The sequence below is a fragment of the Saccostrea cucullata genome, unplaced genomic scaffold (genome assembly GCF_032062105.1).
Source record: "Saccostrea cucullata isolate Sc308-1 unplaced genomic scaffold, CSIRO_AGI_Scuc_v1 ctg7935, whole genome shotgun sequence".
NCBI lineage: Eukaryota > Metazoa > Mollusca > Bivalvia > Ostreida > Ostreidae > Saccostrea > Saccostrea cuccullata.
Window position 1 is genome coordinate 9,597 of NW_026926950.1, and position 19,980 is coordinate 29,576.

A 19,980-nucleotide genomic window follows, 5' to 3' on the forward strand; every position below is an offset into this window, starting at 1 on the left:
GACGTCATATCATATAGGCAAGTGGAATATTTGGTTGTAACCTTAACCTACCTGCGTGATTTGTGGAGGTGAACCCGATTTCTGCGATAAAGTCTTCCTTTGCTTTTCACTACATAAGATCTTGGTTTGTCCGTTTTCTCTACGACAATTCCTGGGGATAAGGACTTTGAACCAGGCGTTTCCATTCTGACTGTTGTTCCATTGTCTAGGGGTGTCTCCTGTCATAGTAAAGTTTCTGCTTGGCTTTCTGGACATTAAGGTGTTGCTGTACTTTTCTTAGGTCGTGTGTTGCTGGTTTAAGTAGATCTTGTGATGCCGGAAGCGTGTTCCTAGGTCTGCGTCCCATTAACAGTTGAGCTGGTGACAGATTAATGTTTTCTAGTGGAGTTGTTCTGTAATCTAGCAGAGCAAGCTGCTTGTCGTCACATTTTGTCCATAGGATCTTTATAGTTTGTACTGCTCTCCCAGCCTCGCCATTTGAGCTTTGAAAATGAGGGCTGCTTCTTTCGTGTTCAATTCCAAGCTCTGCGCAAAAGGTTTTGAAGTTAGCTGAGCTGAACTGTGGTCCATTGTCAGACCTGAGTTTTCCTGAAAGTCCATGGCACGCGAAAACTGTTTTCATGGCTTCTATTATGGCTGTTGTTGTCTCTGATCTGAGTTCTACGGCGTCAATGTATTTTGAGTAGAAGTCCACCAGAATCAGATATTTCTTGCCTCTGAATTCAAATACATCAGTTCCAACATGTGTGTATGGTAGATCTGGAGTTGGTGTTGGCATTAGAGGCTCTCTGTTTTGCTGTTTCTGATACTCCGCACAAGATGGACAGTTGCTTACGGCCTGTTCTATGTCAGCATTCATGGCTGGCCAATACATGACCTCTCTGGTGCGACTCTTTGGACTTGACTATCCAAAGGTGAGACTTGTGTATAAGGTTAAGCATCTCTTTCCGCAAGCTGGGTGGGATGACTATTCGACTTCCCTTGTACACAATGCTGTCAAGACCGGATAACTGATCCCTCGAGTCGAAGTACTGTCTGACCTCAAAGGGAGATTCGTTCTTTGTGTCTGGCCATCCTGTTTGAATGGTGCTCATGAGAGTTTCAAGTTCACTTATGGTTGATCTCTGGATTTCGGAGTATTTCTAGGGTGTTATGGATAACATACAGATCATGTCCGCTTTCGCTGTGTCCTCTTCACCGCTTTCCTCTAGGTAGGCCCGTGATAGCGTGTCTGAAATGTACAACATAGTTCCCTTCCTGTATTTGACATTGATGTCGTACCACTGTAGTTTTATCATCATCTTTTGAATCCTCATAGGAGCTGACAGTAAGGGATTGTTGAACAAAGTCTCTAACGGCTTATGATCACTGTACACTGTGACCTCCTTGCCAAAAATGTAGTCGTGAAATTTCTGACAACTGTGCACTATAGCTATCATTTCCTTCTCAATTTGTGCGTACCGTTTCTCTGTTTCTGTAAGAGCTCTAGAACCATAAGCTACTGCACGGCCTTCCTGTATCAAGACTGCTCCAAGTCCATCTTTACTTGAATCGCACTCTATCTCAACCGGTTTATTCACGTCAAATAGAGCTAATACTGGTGGCTTGGTACACACGTCCTTAAGTTTCTGAAAACTTTCATCCTGTTCATGGTTCCATTGGAATTCCATATCAGACTTGAGAAGGATTCTTAGTGGAGCGTCCAAATCACTCAAGTTTGGAATGAATTTCGACAAGTACTGTATGAGTCCAAGGAACCTGCGGACACCTTCCTTGTCAAGTGGAGCTGGCATGTTAAGTAAAGTCTTGATTTTGTCTGGGTCTGGTTTGAGTCCCTGGTCCGACACTATATGGCCCATGTATGGCACACTAGACTTACGAATTTTGCATTTTTCAAAGTTCAATTTCAGATTGTAGTCTGTTGCCCATTCCACAACTTTTCTAAGTATGGCATCATGTTCTTCGAGTGTTTCACCTGCGATGAGGATGTCATCTATGATTGCAGACGCACCTTTGATTCCGGATGTCATGTTGTCCATGATCTTCTGATAGATTTCTGGTGCTGATTTTATACCGAAGGGTAGTCGGAGCCAACGATATCTTCATATGGGTGTGTTAAATGTTGTCAGGTAGGATGACTTCTCGTCGAGCTGAATCTGCAAAAATCCAGATTTGGCATCCAATACTGAGAATATCTTGGCTTTCGGTATGTCTGATATGACATCATCAATAGTTTTCATAGGGTGATGCTCACGTTTTATGGCGCGATTTAAATCCCTTGGATCTATGCAGATGCGTATCTTTTCTCCCTTTACACTCACTACCATTGAGAGGACCCACTCTGTTGGCCTGTCCACTCTCATGATGTATCCATTAGCTTCCATCTCTTTCTGCTTGTCAACTGCCCTTGGCTTAATTGCTGCTGGGAGTTTCCTTACATGATGAATAACTGCAGGTACAGATTCGTCTATACTGAGATGGTATTCTCCGGGTAGTGTTCCTGTAGTTTCTACGAGTTCTGGATAGTCTCTGGATAGTTCACTTTGTGCACTTTCTGTAGTCTCCGTCACAGCTGATATCGGAGTCTGCAGATGGGGGTCGGTTTTGTATATCAACCCAAGAGTAACTGCAGTATCACCACTAATGATATTCTCTTGATCTAAGTCGACCACTTCAAAGTGAAAGTTAGTTTTATGATCACGGTAAACAACTGGAAGAGTTACTGATCCTATTGGTTTGATCTGTTTTTAATCTGTTGTTAACTGAAAAGAAAATGTTTAATAAAATGTAGTATGTGTCTAGTTCAGATTAATAGTGCTTCAAGGGTAAGTAACACGAGCAGCATCTCTTATGCATTTAAATGGACAAAACTTTGTTTACGTTCGTGATCATGTGTTCGGTCAGGGAATTCACCTGGCAATTGTATTCACCGATAGTACAACAGGAATTAATACAGACCCAAATCGCTTTTGCAGTATGACTTTCAGAGACCTTTAGACTTCCACCGTTTATTTAAGAAATGAATCGTTTGTCATTATGAGCATGAAAATAATATTTTTTAAAATGCTTTTCATTTACCATAAAATTTTCCTTTTTTCAAGCGTAAAATTCCTGTAGTACTCGAAGTAAACCATAATGCAATACTCATTCAGCTGATTGGTCAGTTAAAATCATGCTGGTGCCTCATTTGCGAATTTGACGCCAAAAAATATAGTCCCAGTTTCCACGCTAGCTCTCGCCAGAGCCACTGCCAAAGCTACTCTGAACTCATCGGGTTTTATAATTTGCAGAACGCCGAAAAATAAAGGGTTCCGAACACATTAGTAGGGATGTTATTGATAAATCTGAAAGACTGTGTGTGCAAATTTTGTGACTTTTGTGAGATACTGGACCTATCAATGAGATGGACGTTTCGGCTTACTAAGGGACACTTCATTCAGTCGGGATTGTTACATATGGAGATGCTCCAACAAAAAGGATTCCAAAAAGTGTTTTTTCACTACTGTTGAGGACAAAACAGCTGACGCATCAGTTACCATAATAAAGCACCACATCAAACCCGGAACTACAATCATTAGTGACTGTTGGAGGGCTACAGTTCCCTAAACTCAGAGGGTTTCACTCACCTAACTGTCAACTACTCTATTAACTTCGTAGATCTCGACTCCGGCGCTCACACAAATACAATACAATCCACCTGGAGAGCTCTCAAAAAATCCCTGCCCCAAAATGGATCTTAGAAAACGTTATACGACAGTTATTTCTCCCAGTATTACGTAAGAAGGTTGTATTTAACGACTCCACAGTCCCTTCGCTTTCTCAACCGCATATCGGAAGTTTACAAACCAAACCAAAACTGTCCAAACGGGACAAAATACCCACCGCTGGGTTTTTCAGAAGTGTTTAATCACGAATATTTTTTGGATCTAAGAGAAATGCTAAAAACATTTTTAGTGTAAATCATTATATTTTAATAAATGAAACGAAGGCCCAGCCTTATAAAAAAAATTGACTAAATATATTGACAAGACCCGAATTATGAACTTTTTTTCTGTCAGTGACCTTGAACTTGCATATATGAGCTTAGTTCAAAATCATGACACAACCTCAGGTCATAAGCAATGTTTGCGTGAAGTAGTGGATTCAAGTTTTTCCATAATAAAGAAAGATATGGACCGGACACAAATAATAATATTTTTCTTCCAGTGACCTTGAACTTCCAAAAATGACCTTGACCCAAGGCCATAACACATCCTTAGGTCATGTGCAATTTTTGTGTGAAGTGAGAACCTACCAAGTTTATCAATAAGAAAGATATTGATCTGACACAAATTATGAAATTTTTCTTCCAGTGACCTTGAACTTCCCCAAATGATCTTGGTTCAAAGTCATGACACACCCATAGGTAATGAGCTTTCTTTGTGTGAAATCAGAACCTACCAAGTTTATTCATAAGAAAGATATGGACCAGACACGAATTATGAACTTTTTCTTCCAGTAACCTTGAACTTCCCAAAATGACCTTGGGTCAAGGTAACGACACACCCTTAGGTCATGTGCAATCTTTGTGTGAAATTAGAACCTACCAGGCTTATACATAAGAAAGATATGGACCGAACACGAATTATGATTTTTTTTATTCCAGTGACCTTGAACTTCCTCAAATAACCTTGTGTCAAAGTCATGACACACTCTTAGGTCATGGGTAATCTTTTTGTGGAGTAGTAGATTCTAATGTTCCTCCGTAAGAAAGATATGGACCGGACACGTTTGCACAGACGGACGGACGGACGGATGGTTGGACAGACGGACAAGGTGATTCCTATATAACCTCCCCCCCCCCCCTAAAAAAAACTTCGCTTACTAGGGGTATAACAAAGCCGACTTCATCTCTGATACCATTCTGCCTTTAAAAAAACACGAACGGAACTAGTACACCTCAATCCAACCCTCAACAACAGTCAATTTACAAGGGAAATCAACATGGCCGCCGTAAACATAGGAATTTAGCAACCGGTGTTACGTTGAAGTTTTGCCCATGAATGTTAATTCTGGGGACCGGTAAAGTTAAGTCTACCCATATTACCTTTTCATCAAGTTCATCAAGACATTTCTGAGCCTGCTCTTTTTTTGTTTTATTTAATGTTTTACCTTTTCGTCGAGTTCGTCCAGACATTTCTGAGCCTGTTTTTTCTAGTTCTTCTAATGTTTTACCTTTTCGTCGAGTTCGTCCAGACATTTCTGAGCCTGTTTTTTCTAGTTCTTCTAATGTTTTACCTTTTCGTCGAGTTCGTCCAGACATTTTGAGCCCATTCTTTCTGGTTTTATTTAATTTTTACCTTTTCGTCGAGTTCATCCAGAAATTTTTTAGCCTGTTCTTTCTGATTCTCTAGATGTTGTAGTGTGGCTGTAATGGCGTCCAGTTCTTTCTGTAACATGGCCACCTCACCATTACAAATCTTAATGTCTGCCTCTGTCTGAACATTGTCTCTCTCAAACTGTAACTTCTCCCTGTCAACAAAATTCTCAGATAGAAATCTTCCAGATATAAATCAATGTCTATCAAAAATACACAGTCTCAAACATAAAATTGAGTTAAGCATTAGGAATAGGAGTAAAATGTATGATTATTTAACAAATACCTTAAAGGTACTTGGACATATATTTGAAGTTATTATTTTCTCTATAATATTACGATTTATATATTTTAATAGCATTTCACACAAAAATTAATTAAAAATCTTATTTCATATTAAAGATATTAAAATTTCAAATTTTTTGGCGGGTTTGATTGACACATCCTTGCACTTCGCCTTTAGTTTCTGTTGTACAGCGTACATGGCCAGAGCGAATTGTTACATGTTTATCTTCCCCACACTGTTGGTGTCACACAGAGTCCTAACAGAGATTTGCATGATAAATCAAGGAGGATTTTCAGGTAATTTTATTTGTGGCTGCATTCTTAAGGTCAGACGACACGTTCCTCAAATACATGTTTTCATATCTCTTGGTATTATATAAAACATTATTCGTATGTGTCATTCTCTTCTGATTTCTACATTGTTTCAAATCGTTTTTAAATATAAGTACACCAAAAATTGTGATATAGGCCACTCAGATTACCCATAAGGGTTATATAAAAATATGATACTGTGGCATATTGTCCAAATGCCTGCATGGTAAGGTACCCTAAGTGTTGTTGAGGAAACTTGTTTAAGTATCTATACTTCAATGACAAATTCTAAGGAAAAATTATATATTTTTGACTTTAATTAATCCAGAATATATAATTCTCATAAAATAAGTACAGCTATAATTCGATGCTGGATACAAAGAGGTAGGTTCACTAACTCGATAAAATAAAGCCTTGTCCCTATACCCATTTACTGACAATTAAAGTCTGACAATAATTAATTTTAAACATCAGTATCAGGTAAAGACTTCGAGAGTTCAGGTATTGCAAAAAAGGCTATGTGAATAAACAAAATTCTTGAATTTTGAAGAAAATGGATGAATTTGAGTATATTTAGCTAATAAATAAAATTAGAGCCCACCCCCGATCAAAAAAATTATATAATTAAAGGTATGGATCGTAGGTTGGGGGCTATTCAAAAATTCCTTGGAAAGTTAAGATATTGCAAAAAAGGCTTTGTGAATGAAATAGCAAAAGTCTTGAATTTTGATGAAAATGGATGAATTTGAATATATTCAGCTAATAACTAAAATGTGAGCCCACCCCCATAAAAAATATAGAATGAAACGTATCAATCGGAAGTTGGGGGCTATGCAAAATAATGAAAAAAGAAGAAATTTTTGGCCTTTTTATTGCTTTTTTTTTAGAAATTAAAGAAAATGATGCAAATATTGATGTCATATTAGAGAAAATTACATCATTTTTATATGATATGAAATGACCTATGATCCAAGTAAATTAAAGATATTTTCAACTAAAATTGAGTAGTTTTGATTTTTCAGATATTCACTTGCAGGATCAGAAGAAGGCCATACGTGAACTTTGTTTTTTTTCCAAGATCTTTAAGGTAACATGAATATTTGAAAATGATTTATAAAAATATTAAACATACTGCCTGTGCATTACCTTGCTCTGACAAATGCAATTTTCTTTGTTTTTCTGCAACAAAAAATGACTAGGATAATCATTTAAGTTTTCTTAACTAAAGTTATAACTCATTAGCAAGAATTTGATGAGACCAAAAACAATAGGCCCATGGGCCACAATGGTCACTTGAGTAACATTTGCCTTTCAGCTCAGGTGAGCCAAAAACTCAGAGATGTCAAAGGATTCAATATACTTAGTAATGTATGATTTAACAAATAAGTTGTTGGGGATTTCTAAATTAATTTGACATATCCATGGGCTTTAATGTTTATTTTTTGCTAAAAAGAATACATTCCTTTTGATTAACATAACATGTCCCAATGACCAACTTGAAACATAGGTTATGTTAATTGTATGAAGTTTACAGTAGGCTTTCTGAGTTAAACTATAAAAGGAAGGCTCCTAAATAATTTCAATTATTAATTAATAAATGATAGCCTCTAGATGTGTTTAAACACAAAACTATTGCATGTGCTCATTGCTCAAAATCATACAAGTGAAAGACATCTATAAATATTTCATAGAAATATCAAACTAAGATATAATTGATTTCATACATGTAAATTTATTTTTAAACTGAAAATTACAATAGGGACTTTCCACTTCTAATTATATCGGTGAAACTGGAAGTGCAAATTAGGATTTTTTTACTTCTAATTATAGTCTTTAAAGTAACAGGAACTATAATGTGAAAATGACTTCCTACAAATGGCTGTGAGTAAAAAGATAACAATCTTCTACATAGTTACATGTATCTTTATATCAATCAATACAGATAAGCATGTTTTTCTTCAAATTCAAAAAATCCTTATATGATAAAATATTTATTTAGGTGTTGTACAATAAAAACAATGACCTGTAAGATTTTAAAATTAAATTACCTTTGATTTATAGTGAAACAAATGCTTAAAAAACAACAGTTATTTTTACACATATTTATGTTTTGTGCAGGGACTTGGGTATACAGCATTTATCAGAGGCTGTGTTTGTGGAACTGTGTCACATAGTTGGGTCCTCACAGACGGTGATTATGAGGAGAGAGATGAAGGACTTCAGGGAATTTATGATAGAACAAGTAATGAAAACAAGAGAAGCAGACAGAGTGATTATAAGTGGGAGTTACAAAGAAGGATTCAGGCTACATGGATCAGATATGGACCTAATGTTTTGGCCAGGTGACCATACAGTAATATGGGACATAGATCAGGCTCAGAAGTACGACTGAAATAGAAAAACATTGATTCTTTGTGATTGTTCTGAAAGCCCACCAGGATTTGCTTTACTTGAATTATTGACACCAACACACAGGAAAAGTGTAAAGAATGCTTGTTTGAAAATAAATTACAGACTCTATATATCCAGTTCCAAATACAGACAGATTACATGTTCAGCAGTTATGCCTAATTCTAAGGAAAATGGTCCATGTGGTAGTAGAGTTATAGTGGGAGGAGAGTATGACGTTGCCCAATGTTTTGTCTCGGACTGTTGGCCCCCTTCTGCCTCCAAATGGATAGACCGATGTCACTCATGGCCCCCATCTTATGTTGTTGAGGACATAGTCAGAAATGGATGCCATTTTGTAGCAATAGGACACAAACTAGGTAAACACACAGAGAATGAATGGAGAATTTCCTTCTCTTTGGCAGAACAAAAACTTGTATATTCAATGAATCATTGTCAATTTTTAACCTATGGTCTGCTTAAATTGCTCTTAAAAGAATCTATTAATAATGGATTAAATGATGAGGACAAGCTACTGTGTTCCTATCACATGAAGACAGTCGTTTTTTGGGTGATTCAACAGAAAACAATACCTCATTGGTTTCCACAAAATCTCCTGGAGTGTTTCTGGATTAGTTTTAAACTTATCCTTAAATGGGTGTATGAGGGGGTATGTCCAAACTTTTTTATTCCAGAAAACAACATGTTTCTGGGTAAAATTCATGATGAATCACAAAAGAATTTATTCAAGAGGCTTCATGAATTGTATGATAGGGGTTTAGTATCACTGCTTCATATTCCATCTATCAGGTCCAGTGTTATAAGTGTCCTTCAAAATCCCAGACAATTTGTTGATACAAACAAACACATGCTGATCTCAAAAGTTTTGTTTGAACAACATCTACTTAATGAATTGGGTTCAAATAAAACTGCTATATCAAACCTACATCAATGTATGAGGTTCCTCAATGCAGCAGAAAAGATGATATATTTACCCCTAACTCAGTACCAGGTTCTCGTGTTACAAAGACATACAGCCCCTATACTCCAAAACACTGCTTTTATGTTATATAAGTTTTTAACCGTTTTTGCACCATTGGAGGTATATATTAGCTCAGTTGTAAACAAACAAGTGTATATGGCTGAAAAGATATCAAGTTATATGCTGAAATTAGTAGCCAAGTTTGGGTGTATTTCTGATATGTTGTTTATTGCAATGTTTTACTACAAGACACTTAGATACAAGGAAGCTATATCAGTTATAGAGATGACAAAGGTCAAGTTAGCACAACCATATGTATTGTATTTCCCTCATTTTTCTATGGATGGAATACGTTACATGGTTCATCAGTGCTTAGGGGGGCATTCCTTGTCTACAAAGATGAGACATGCTGTAGCATGGGATTTTAGCTTTGAAAATGGAGTCTGTTACATGAATGAATTAGTGCCAGAACAACAGTGTATGTTACAGAATGGACACCATATATTAAATATCCCCCTCTATGTGATGTTGCACATGTTAGAGACATTGTGTTATAGACATGTAGACCCACTGAGAGCACAAACAGCTCTAGATAATCTACAGGACCTGGTTTACCATGATCAGGGGAAATATGCACCTGTAAAGTACAGAGACATATGCTGGGAGATTCTAGGGATCTGTCAACAGGTGACAGGGAACCATCAAGCAAGCTGCTCTGTACTCCTATCAACAATCTCTCAGACATACATCAAATTACATACAAACTGCTACATTGATGAGGATACAAGAAATCATGACACTCATGTACAGAAATCAATAATTCTCACGATAATTTATCAAGATAGTTACCTATCAAAGTTCAGCACCTCAGAACTTTTCTTTTAAGAAAGAAAGAAAATCTCACCCCCTCTCACCCTTGGAATTTCTTCTTTTCATTTTTAGCATGGTATTGATATAGCTGCATGTCTGTAGCTTGCTTGTCTGAAAAATTTGGGACTAATGACAAAAGAGCTACAGTGCCATCCATTGAAATAAGTGTCTATTTAATGCGCACGATAAACTGCTCTGCTTTTCAATTTATTTTTTCGAATATAATACAACTATTGCTGTTTCTTAGGACAATAAAATGATTTAGTCACCTAGAGTATAATATTGTTCTTCAGAGGTGGCTAAATTGTCGTATTGACTGAAAAAAACAGCAGCTGCTATAATTGTTGTATTAAATGATTCAATGAATAAATGATACAGCTCATTACTCGTTTGCATTTGTTGAAGTCCAAACCAACTAAGTATAAAGAGAGAAGCAGAGTTACAATGTAAATAAACCTCACCAGTCGTATTAAATTCAAATGTTTTAATCTATTTTTGTGACCATGAAAGAAAAAAATAATGTCAGGCTCTTTTATGATAGATTTGAAAGGATGGGGGATTACATGTATTAGGAAGAACTGACAGCTTTAAAAAGTCAATCATTTTGTTAAGAAAAAGTATCAGAGGGAGGGGGAGGGTCAAGAAACCACCACCACAAATTATATATCCACCTAATATTAGTATTATGTTTACATGAGTTAAAGTCGACAGCAGGTGTAAAAGCATTTCAAAAATATTTGTATCAAATTGGAATTTCCCAATCTATTTTCAGATCAATGTAGAGAAAATAAATCCTTATATTCACCTGGAACGTCACGTGCAGGTAAATATAACGTAGTATTTTTTCTACATAGTTGGATCTCAGCCCATCAGAATGATAGGAATTATGCAATTTTATATAATATATATAAATATTCCTAACTGTGGGTTCCTTACATATTATTCTTCTTCTACTTACACAATAAAACTCTATGTACAAGTCATGAACGAAATGTGTTGGAGTGAATTTACTTGCAGTTTTGGGAAATGTTTTGTTGCGGAAGTAGTGAAAACATATCTTGGAAACACACATTTTGAAATATATTTTTAAAGATGGCAGCTAAGATATATTGAGAAAAAATCGAGAAACAGCGCACTTTTTTGTGTGAAATAAATATACTCTTTTTCAATGGGTGGCACTGTGGGTCGTCCATCCCAATTTTTTTTTAAACCAGCATGCTACAGACCAGCAGCTAGCTATTAATATTACGTTTGCTTATTATCAAAAGAAATGGGATTTTTTTTATTCCTATGAAAACCCACTATGTACATTATTGTAAAGAAAATCTTATCATTGTTTCGTAAATTAAATTTGTTGTTTTTAATTGAGTTTCTTGCTTGTAAATAAAATTTGTGAAGGGATTATTTATTTCAGTAAATTCTTATTACTTTCATTTCCTTTAATATCACACATGATGAATAGAATTTTATTCTCCCACAAGATGTGTTTGTGAAACACTGATGCCCCTGTATGGAAAAGGTTGAAGTTTCTAAAATGCAAGTTAAACTCCAAAATCAAAATTGTTGGTATCCAAAGAAAGGTCTTGTCACATGGAATACACATGTGAAATATGAAAGCCCAAATTCTACCTGTTCAAAAGTTTTAGCCAAGGTTAACATCTTTTAAAAAGTAGATAAAACTCGTAATTCAAGTTCAAAAGGTCAAAAATATTTATATAAGTTGAAAGATTTTGTCACAATCAATACACACGGGAAGTATGAATGCCTCGAAGCCTGCGGGACGGAAGAAAAAACTTTGAGAGATCAAGAGTTTGAGTTTTCAAGAGTCTGGAGTTTTCTGGGTTCATGGGCGTCGAAACCGGGGCTGGGGCGGGGGTTATTTTTTTTGCAAATATATACAAAATATAGACATTGAAAATTGGATTTTTTCCTTTTTTGTTAGTTTAGCCCCCCCCCCCTCCAAATTTGCTTCCAGCGGACGCCTATTGGGTTTGTTGACTGGTTTTACCATTAGTCTTATCGGATTAATATTTTCATGCGGTACTAACCTTTTACACCTGCTTTTATAAAACAACGATTTGTTTTCCTATTATAGATAAATATTAAACTGAGTAAAGTAAAAAATCTAAATCGTCATTTTATGTTTATTTATTTATTTCTTGTAATAGGGTCATCGTACTACACATAATTCATATGAAAACGACATTATACAAAGTCGTACATAGCATTAACTTTTCCAAACATGATCATTTATCGAAGTTTTCTAAGCATTTGTCCTACAAAAGTCGTCATAGTTTCTATATCTTCACATTTTATTAAACATTGAAATTGCCTCGAAATAAAAAAAATTTTATTATTTCGTCTTGGAATCAATTACCATTTTCCCTTTAAACTGCTTCTAGTCGATGATAATTATTTCAAAACATATGATTAATTATGAATTAATTATCACCTTGCAATATAAGTGTCAGCTGAATAAACATCCCGTTTTTCAAAACCCGCATCTTCTGCCTGGAGCTATTTAAATGTCCACGTAGTGTTGCAATTATAAAACCCCAACCGTAACGTATCGAGGGTAAATTCCAGCAGAATATGTATAGCAGGACTGCATTTTGACTTTGAGGGATCAAGATTTTTGAGACATCAAGAGTAAATTTGCTAAGTTATATAGGGTAAAATTTTGAACTGGAGACCACAGTTCGTGTCATTAAGACTTACATGTATAATGTATTGATAAAAGTATTGTACACTCTGATAATGAATGGATTTTAATAAAGTAAGATAAGAGCATTTTAACTGTAAATTACAGTTGCAAATGCAAAACATATCGCCATACATTTGAAATATCGCAATATATTGCAATCCCCAAATGATACCCAGCCCTAACAAATATCATCTCTCACTCCCCAGATGTGAGCCAGTGTTGTATTGGGAAGACCACTCTGTGGATTTCCTCCCCTGATACAAAATCATCCAAGTCTGTATCAGCCGCCTTAAACATCTGATCATACTTCATCTTGTCCACAGGGTTCACAACCCACTGAAGGGTCAGCTGATAGGAGAGAAATTACAATATTAAGGTGTCAGCTGATTTCAGAGGATCATACAATAATTAGAGTCAGCTGATAGCAGAGAAATTATACAATAATTAGGGGGCAAATGATAGCAGAGGAATTATTAGGAATTAGGGGTCATAAGGTAGTGCAAGTTGCTGAATGAAGTTATATATGGTTAACCTTTTAACTAAATGGAATTTTTTATTTCATAAGAAATTAATTGAGGAATCTCATCTTAAATTCTAGAAGTAAATTGAGCAATTCTCATCTAAAATTCTAAATGTTAACAAAGAAAAATATATAGTTGTCCTCATACATATTAAGAGCTGAGACCCTATAACTAACAGCGGGGAAGTCTGTCCTCTGGACGGGCGATTCTCTTGCTCCCACTGGTGGCAGGACAGGAACTCCACCAAAGGGGCTACTTTACATGTAGTCCGCTTTGAGGGTGGTACTAGCTGAGGGGTAATGATTGGGGTATTGAATTCTTGTCTACGGCCTTGTAAACCAAATGCATGCAACGAAAAGAAATCAAAGTATTTATTGATCTCAAAATTAAGTCTGTACTGAATTTGACATTTCATTTTACCAGCTCAGAGAGATTTAACGATCCTTAATTTACTCGAAGTATGTGAACCATAATGTGAGAATTCTTCTGAACTAAGCGGGTGCTCTACTTTTTACAAAACTTATATGATCCAAAGCAGTATGAATTATTGAAAACAACAGTCAAGTCTTCATTGTTAACGTTACGGTGTTATCAACGGTGTTATCAACGAATTACATGGATCAGTCTTACTTGTTCTTAACATTCTCCTTACGAGATTTATATGCAGATATAAACGTTTTACACATAAGTTAATCACTGACATAATTCATCTGTTACATATGTGTTCATAGACTGTTTCAAACTATTTCACCTCTTATAAAGACTGGTTCAATTTTTATTTCGGCTGCTATAAACTGGTTCAATCTTTTTATCAGCTTTGATAACCTGGTGAAATCTTTATTTCAGGCTTTTTTAGTCTGGTTTCCATATTTTACTTTTTTGTTTCACCTTGGCCTTTTCAGCTTCCTGTGAACAAACAATCCACGTATACAATTAGAAAAAAAAACATATATTTTGATAACATAAATATATATTTCATATTGTGACCGTGTTATATAGATGTAGAACAACACAGCTGGTACAAGGGTTCAATTATTCATTGGACCCAGTTCCACGGGAATCAGATAAAGAATAAACCATCAATGAATGAATTCGCCATATAAAAATAAAACACACAATAGGGCATTAAACGACATAGTCACGGATTTCACTAAAAATAGATTTGACGAATTGTTCACAATTCATGAATGCATAAAAAAGGAAATAACACTTACAAATTTAAAATTGCCAAAATCCTGTTCAGAGAAAAATTTCCTTAAGTAAAAATAATTAAGCTAAGTATATTTAAACTATAAACAAGGAATAATTCCTATAGCGTTCCAGTTTATGGCTTACTAAGCATGCTAAGCACAAGCATATGGTCTGCATGTTCACATTTCTAAATGTACAAATCTGAGCCTCATATATAAAGAATAATCACAGGTTCAGCCTTGATAAAATCAAGACAATAGCTGATTGCAAAAATAATAAAACTGTTCTTTCAAATTAATATCTTAATCTAGCGTTATTTCCATGCATACAATGAATGTAAAATTTAAGGATTCATGATCAAAATTTTGAAAATGTCTTTGTTGTAGTATTTTTTTTTATAACACCTTCAAAATTCTACCATGAAGCATTGCATAATTGTATCTTAGTTTAGAATGCTGCCTGACGCTGAACCCTTGCTTTATATGTTCCACTCGTCAAATGTCTCAAATAATTTGTCAGATTTCTTAGTTCTTAATACATGTGCTTGTATTATGGAATTTAATCCTTAAAAATATTGCTGAATTAATTCTATGTATCATATTTTATTTGCTTCTCGTTCAACTTATCGATGAGGGGAGTATTTTTTAAAAGAGCCATAGCGCATTTGATAGTCACTTTCGCCTACTCTAGTAGTAATTTTCTAAATACATTGTTTAACCAAAATTTTGTTATACCATGTTAGCTTATACATGCCTTAAAGCAAATCACACAAAAATAATATTCAAATATCAATAGTTCCCTCATATTATAGATATAAAAATCTTTCAGTTTATATGGAGAAGATATTAAATACTGAGGAACCCCCTAAACTACGACAAACTGCATGTAGCAAAAGACCATCCTTAATCAGAAAAACATCTTCTGAATACTAGTGATTTTTTTTTTGGATATGAATGTACATCATTACATTTGGATATTTTTGGTTAAAAATGGTCTTCATATTAAAAATGTTGAAAATATGTAATAAAGACTCCTTTTCTTCTAAAATTATTTCAAGATTCAACAATCTGTCTTAAATCTATCCATTTCATTCTCACGACTTCGTGGCGTAGTGGTATGATTGCTGGATTGAAAACATCATGATCGAGAGTTCGAGTCTCACAGTGTGTGTTTATTGTCTACATTTTTATTTTTTTTCTCTCTGTGCATTTTTACCATGTTTTCTTTTATTATGTTATAATACATGAATAAATAATGTAAGAGATATATAATACACAATTACACCTTGAAAGTATCTCGGGAAAAATTAAACTATTCACTATTTTAACTATTCTAATGGCCCAAAGTTATGATACATATAGCTGCTAGCTTGTTTTATTTTTAAAATTTTTCAAACAATCTTGTTTAGAAAAAGAGTATTGAACAAGTAAAATTATTGTCATGTAACAAACTTGCAACTATAAAAGTATAACAGTGGTCCAAAAATGATTACATTCATGTAGTTTGATTTTGAATTGAAAGGAACATGTATCTATTAATAGAATCTTCGGTAAGGCAGCTATGGCTCTTTTTGAGCATAGACCTAAAACGAAGGGACTGCCGACTTATGACGTCACAATCACTATCTTCTTGCGCTTGCAGCGCCCTCACCGGGATGTATAGAAACAGACTTCCTGTAATGAAATCAATGTAGTCGCATCATGATTTTTTGCATTCTTTAAGGATATAACAACAAATTAGAAAAATCAATCACTTATATTAACTTTCCATGACGAAATGATCTCGACTGACTACTTCGGAACTTATAACTTTACGCTGTGGAGTCGATGGAAACGATTTAATTGCAGACATCAGCTGACCACGACGTGACATCTCTTGAATGCTGTCGATTATATTTTACGGTAGTACATAATTTATATTCTTATTTAATTTACAAAATAAGGAAACAATTTTCTACCAATATTTTTAAAACAACGACCAATTTTTATACTATGCTGAATTGATATAAACTGATAAAATGATAAATACATCGTGAAGTGCTGTTCAACAATTTTATAATAATAAATTGAGATGTTCCCGTTGGCAGTTAATGATCTACATAATTATGTATTTTTAAATAGTTAGTTATAACTCATAAAAGATTTATTTTATCGTGTTAATTCAGGATTACAGCATTGTCAGTGATCAAAAGATTGTCTAAGAGATTTTTTTTATTTTTTCCCCACAGGATTTGTACATAGCCTGTCCACTTTTCAAATGAAAATAGGGGTCTGCCTTGAACACCAAACTCTATGGAAAATGTTTGAGAACATGTACCATGCCATGTACCATCTCACTCTGGTATAAAAAGTCAAATGTGAAAGAACAATGATTGGTTACAAACCTGCACAGGATTAAATCAACAAAAGTGCCAAGTGGTGTGTCCCATGTATGCAAGAATGAGTTGCACATAACTGGTTTTCAATGATTTAATTATCATGTTTAGAACTCCAATTTTTTCAACTATACTGTGTATATCCAGATTGTGATTACTATGAACTTTTGTATATCATAACTCAAAGACAAACTGCATCAATATAAATATTAAATTCACTGTAATTTAATATGACTGTAATGAAATATTATTAAAATCATTGATATATTTTAGACTTTTCCACTTTTTTATTTTTTAAAAAGGTTAATCAACTTAAAGCAGTGAAAAGCACTGATAATTAACATTAATTATGCATGGTTTAAAATTGTATATGAGAGTTACTTCTTTAAATTTTTGAAGGCGATTTTACAGTTTAAAAAGTCAGCCATTTCAAAAGTGGGTTTGTATAAGTGATCACTGCTTTAGATGTACATGTATGGCATATTTAATGTCTTTTTAAAATAATGTAATCAATCATAACTGCAAAGTACAAAATAATAATAGCTGAGCATCATGTTCAATCTTATCAGCAGCCTTGAAGAACAAACACTAGTTAGTAATTATTGAATATACATGTATAAAAGTTCTACTACCACTATGATTAAACTGTTTGATCTTTAACCCACTGCCTAAATAGAAGTTTTAACAACTTATTAACTTACTGTAGCTCAAAACACACAGGCACTTGTAAATCTTTTTTTTTTGGTCTTTTTATGAAATTATACTCCCTATACCTTGTTCTGTAGTCAAGGAAAATGTTCTTTTTTATTAAAAGAATCATATTTAAATGGGATCAACTTTTCTTCTTTTATAACTATATGCATTACAAGTTTGTGCGCATAAATATTGAACTACCTTTTAGCCCTATGCTAAATTTCAAACGCATAAAAAGTTTGACAAGCAAAAAAAAAAAAAAAAAGAGGGTTGTTGTTGTTAGGATCGAACTTCTTTCAGGACCAAATTTTTATCAAAACACTTATCCATTTGTTGGCTTAAACTATATATAACGTGCCTGTCGAGAGAGGGGGGGGGGGTTAAACCCACGCCCCAATGACCAATGCCTACATCATATCTTTGCGAAAAAAAAATGGGGGGGGGGGCTATAGGCTTGTCAAAGAATACTCGTATTGATTATAAATGTCTACCTACTTACTCGTGTTACCGTACTATAGTCATGATAGGGTACCATATATGAGGGGTCCGTTGCGAACTATCAACGTTTTCAAACACTGCTATTAATCATAAGATCTTTGCTCTTAAAAAAATCCATGTATTAATAGGCTTATCTGTTTCTTATATATGAACTTTTTTTCATCGAGCAGCATCTTGAGCAACCTCGCATGAATTTTAAGAATAACAGCTTCTCTGTGATCATGGTACGTGATCATCTGTCATGTTAAATACTCAAATTGTATAGTTTTTTTACACATCTAAAAACAAGATAAATACCTCAAAAGCTGCTCAAGGAACTCTTTAGTGTATTAGTAAAAAGAATTTGGTACATTCGGCAAAAGTTTAATTCATTCAATGCTATAATATCTCGACAATGTAGATGTAAATAACGTTATCTTTGTAATGCCGGATGTTTTCTATACATCCCGGTGAGGGCGCTGCAATCGGAGGAAGATTGTATAGTGATATCTATTGTGACGTCATAGGAGTCGGCGGTCCCTTCGTTTTAGGTCTATGTTTTGAGTAACTTAAAATATTTAATTTGCATTTTTTATTCGATATTCTATTAATACATTGCATGTATTCATCATTCTCTGCTCTATTTTTATTGGTTCTTACTGTAAGTTTGTACTGAATTATTTATCATTGTAAATAAACTGTAAAGTTTAAAATTGTGTTGTTTATTTATGCTGATATTTCGAGTTTACTTGACTATAACCTCCTCGCAATTTTTAAAACATAATTACACACTACCCTCTAAGATTATTTCCGGGCATAATGACTTTAATTTGTAAACGTTCCAGCAAAAAACTTAACACCTACCTGTTCTGTCTACCTGATCTATAAGGACAGAGGGGGTGACCAGTCAACAAGGGATTCTTACATCGGTTTATTCCCCGAATGGCTACTCGGAAAAATTACGGGGCCGTCTAAGGGGTACAGGTAGACTTGTATGAATAATCTACCAGAATTTAAATAAAATAATTGGATTTTTTAAAAATCAATTTTCTCTATTTGAGCACTAGGATGAATAAATATTTTGTATACATATTTTTTAAATAAAGAATTTTACAAGCAAAAACATATTTAAAAACTATAAATTATCTTGAAGTTCTATTGTTTAGCAGCACTGATTTTCACATTATATATTAAATAGCACTGTTTCACTTTCATATCACACATATTTACAATATTTACAAGTCATTTAGTCCATCTCCATATATCTGTATATATATTGTTCTGTAGCTTGTGTTTTTCTTGTAAAACTTACAACTTGGACTGCATCATTAAAGGCAAGTTCAGCACATCATTTTCTTTGGCACTTATTACGATAGTTTTGCTTATTAAAAATTTCAAAGTGAACAGGTGCTTCATCAACTAGCTTATTAACTTAGGAATTTCTTAAAAATCAAAGTGATCTGTTTTTATCTCGAATTGTCTATATTTATTATAAAATTGAAACATAAACTTCTGTGTTTTACGATGATTGAAAAGAATGTTTAAATAATTAAAAATAATAAATAAATGAATTAAACTAGACAAAACTTTATAGAAATGCTTACTTAAGAAGTTATTACACAAAAACAGAATGAATTTCTAACAAATTAAAATTCTTGCTTAACATTCTGCTTAGAAGTTATTTAATTTATAGTGATAAATTCAGATAAATACAAAAAAACACTGAAAACAAATGAAGTTTTTGTTTTTACATTTTCATCGTTTCCCACTCTGCCTTCTCCCCTGTACTTATCTTGGTAATTCCATGGTTTGTCGGACGCCGTACAA

General features: G+C 34.3%; 2 protein-coding genes across 2 annotated transcripts; one reads left to right on the plus strand and one right to left on the minus strand.

The window, feature by feature from the left end:
* Window positions 1-205: 205 nt before the first annotated feature.
* On the minus strand, window positions 206-859 carry LOC134273017 (uncharacterized protein K02A2.6-like). Its single transcript, XM_062755189.1, has one exon. It carries the CDS (start codon window positions 857-859, stop codon window positions 206-208), a length of 654 nt encoding a protein of 217 aa, XP_062611173.1.
* A 7,657-nt stretch (window positions 860-8,516) lies between these two features.
* On the plus strand, window positions 8,517-10,208 carry LOC134273018 (uncharacterized). Its single transcript, XM_062755191.1, has one exon. It carries the CDS (start codon window positions 8,517-8,519, stop codon window positions 10,206-10,208), a length of 1,692 nt encoding a protein of 563 aa, XP_062611175.1.
* Window positions 10,209-19,980: the final 9,772 nt, after the last annotated feature.

Bases quoted from the DNA above. Each gene is read 5' to 3' on its own strand.
- LOC134273017 (XM_062755189.1), bottom strand. From the start codon at position 859: ATGAATGCTGACATAGAACAGGCCGTAAGCAACTGTCCATCTTGTGCG.
- LOC134273018 (XM_062755191.1), top strand. From the start codon at position 8,517: ATGCCTAATTCTAAGGAAAATGGTCCATGTGGTAGTAGAGTTATAGTG.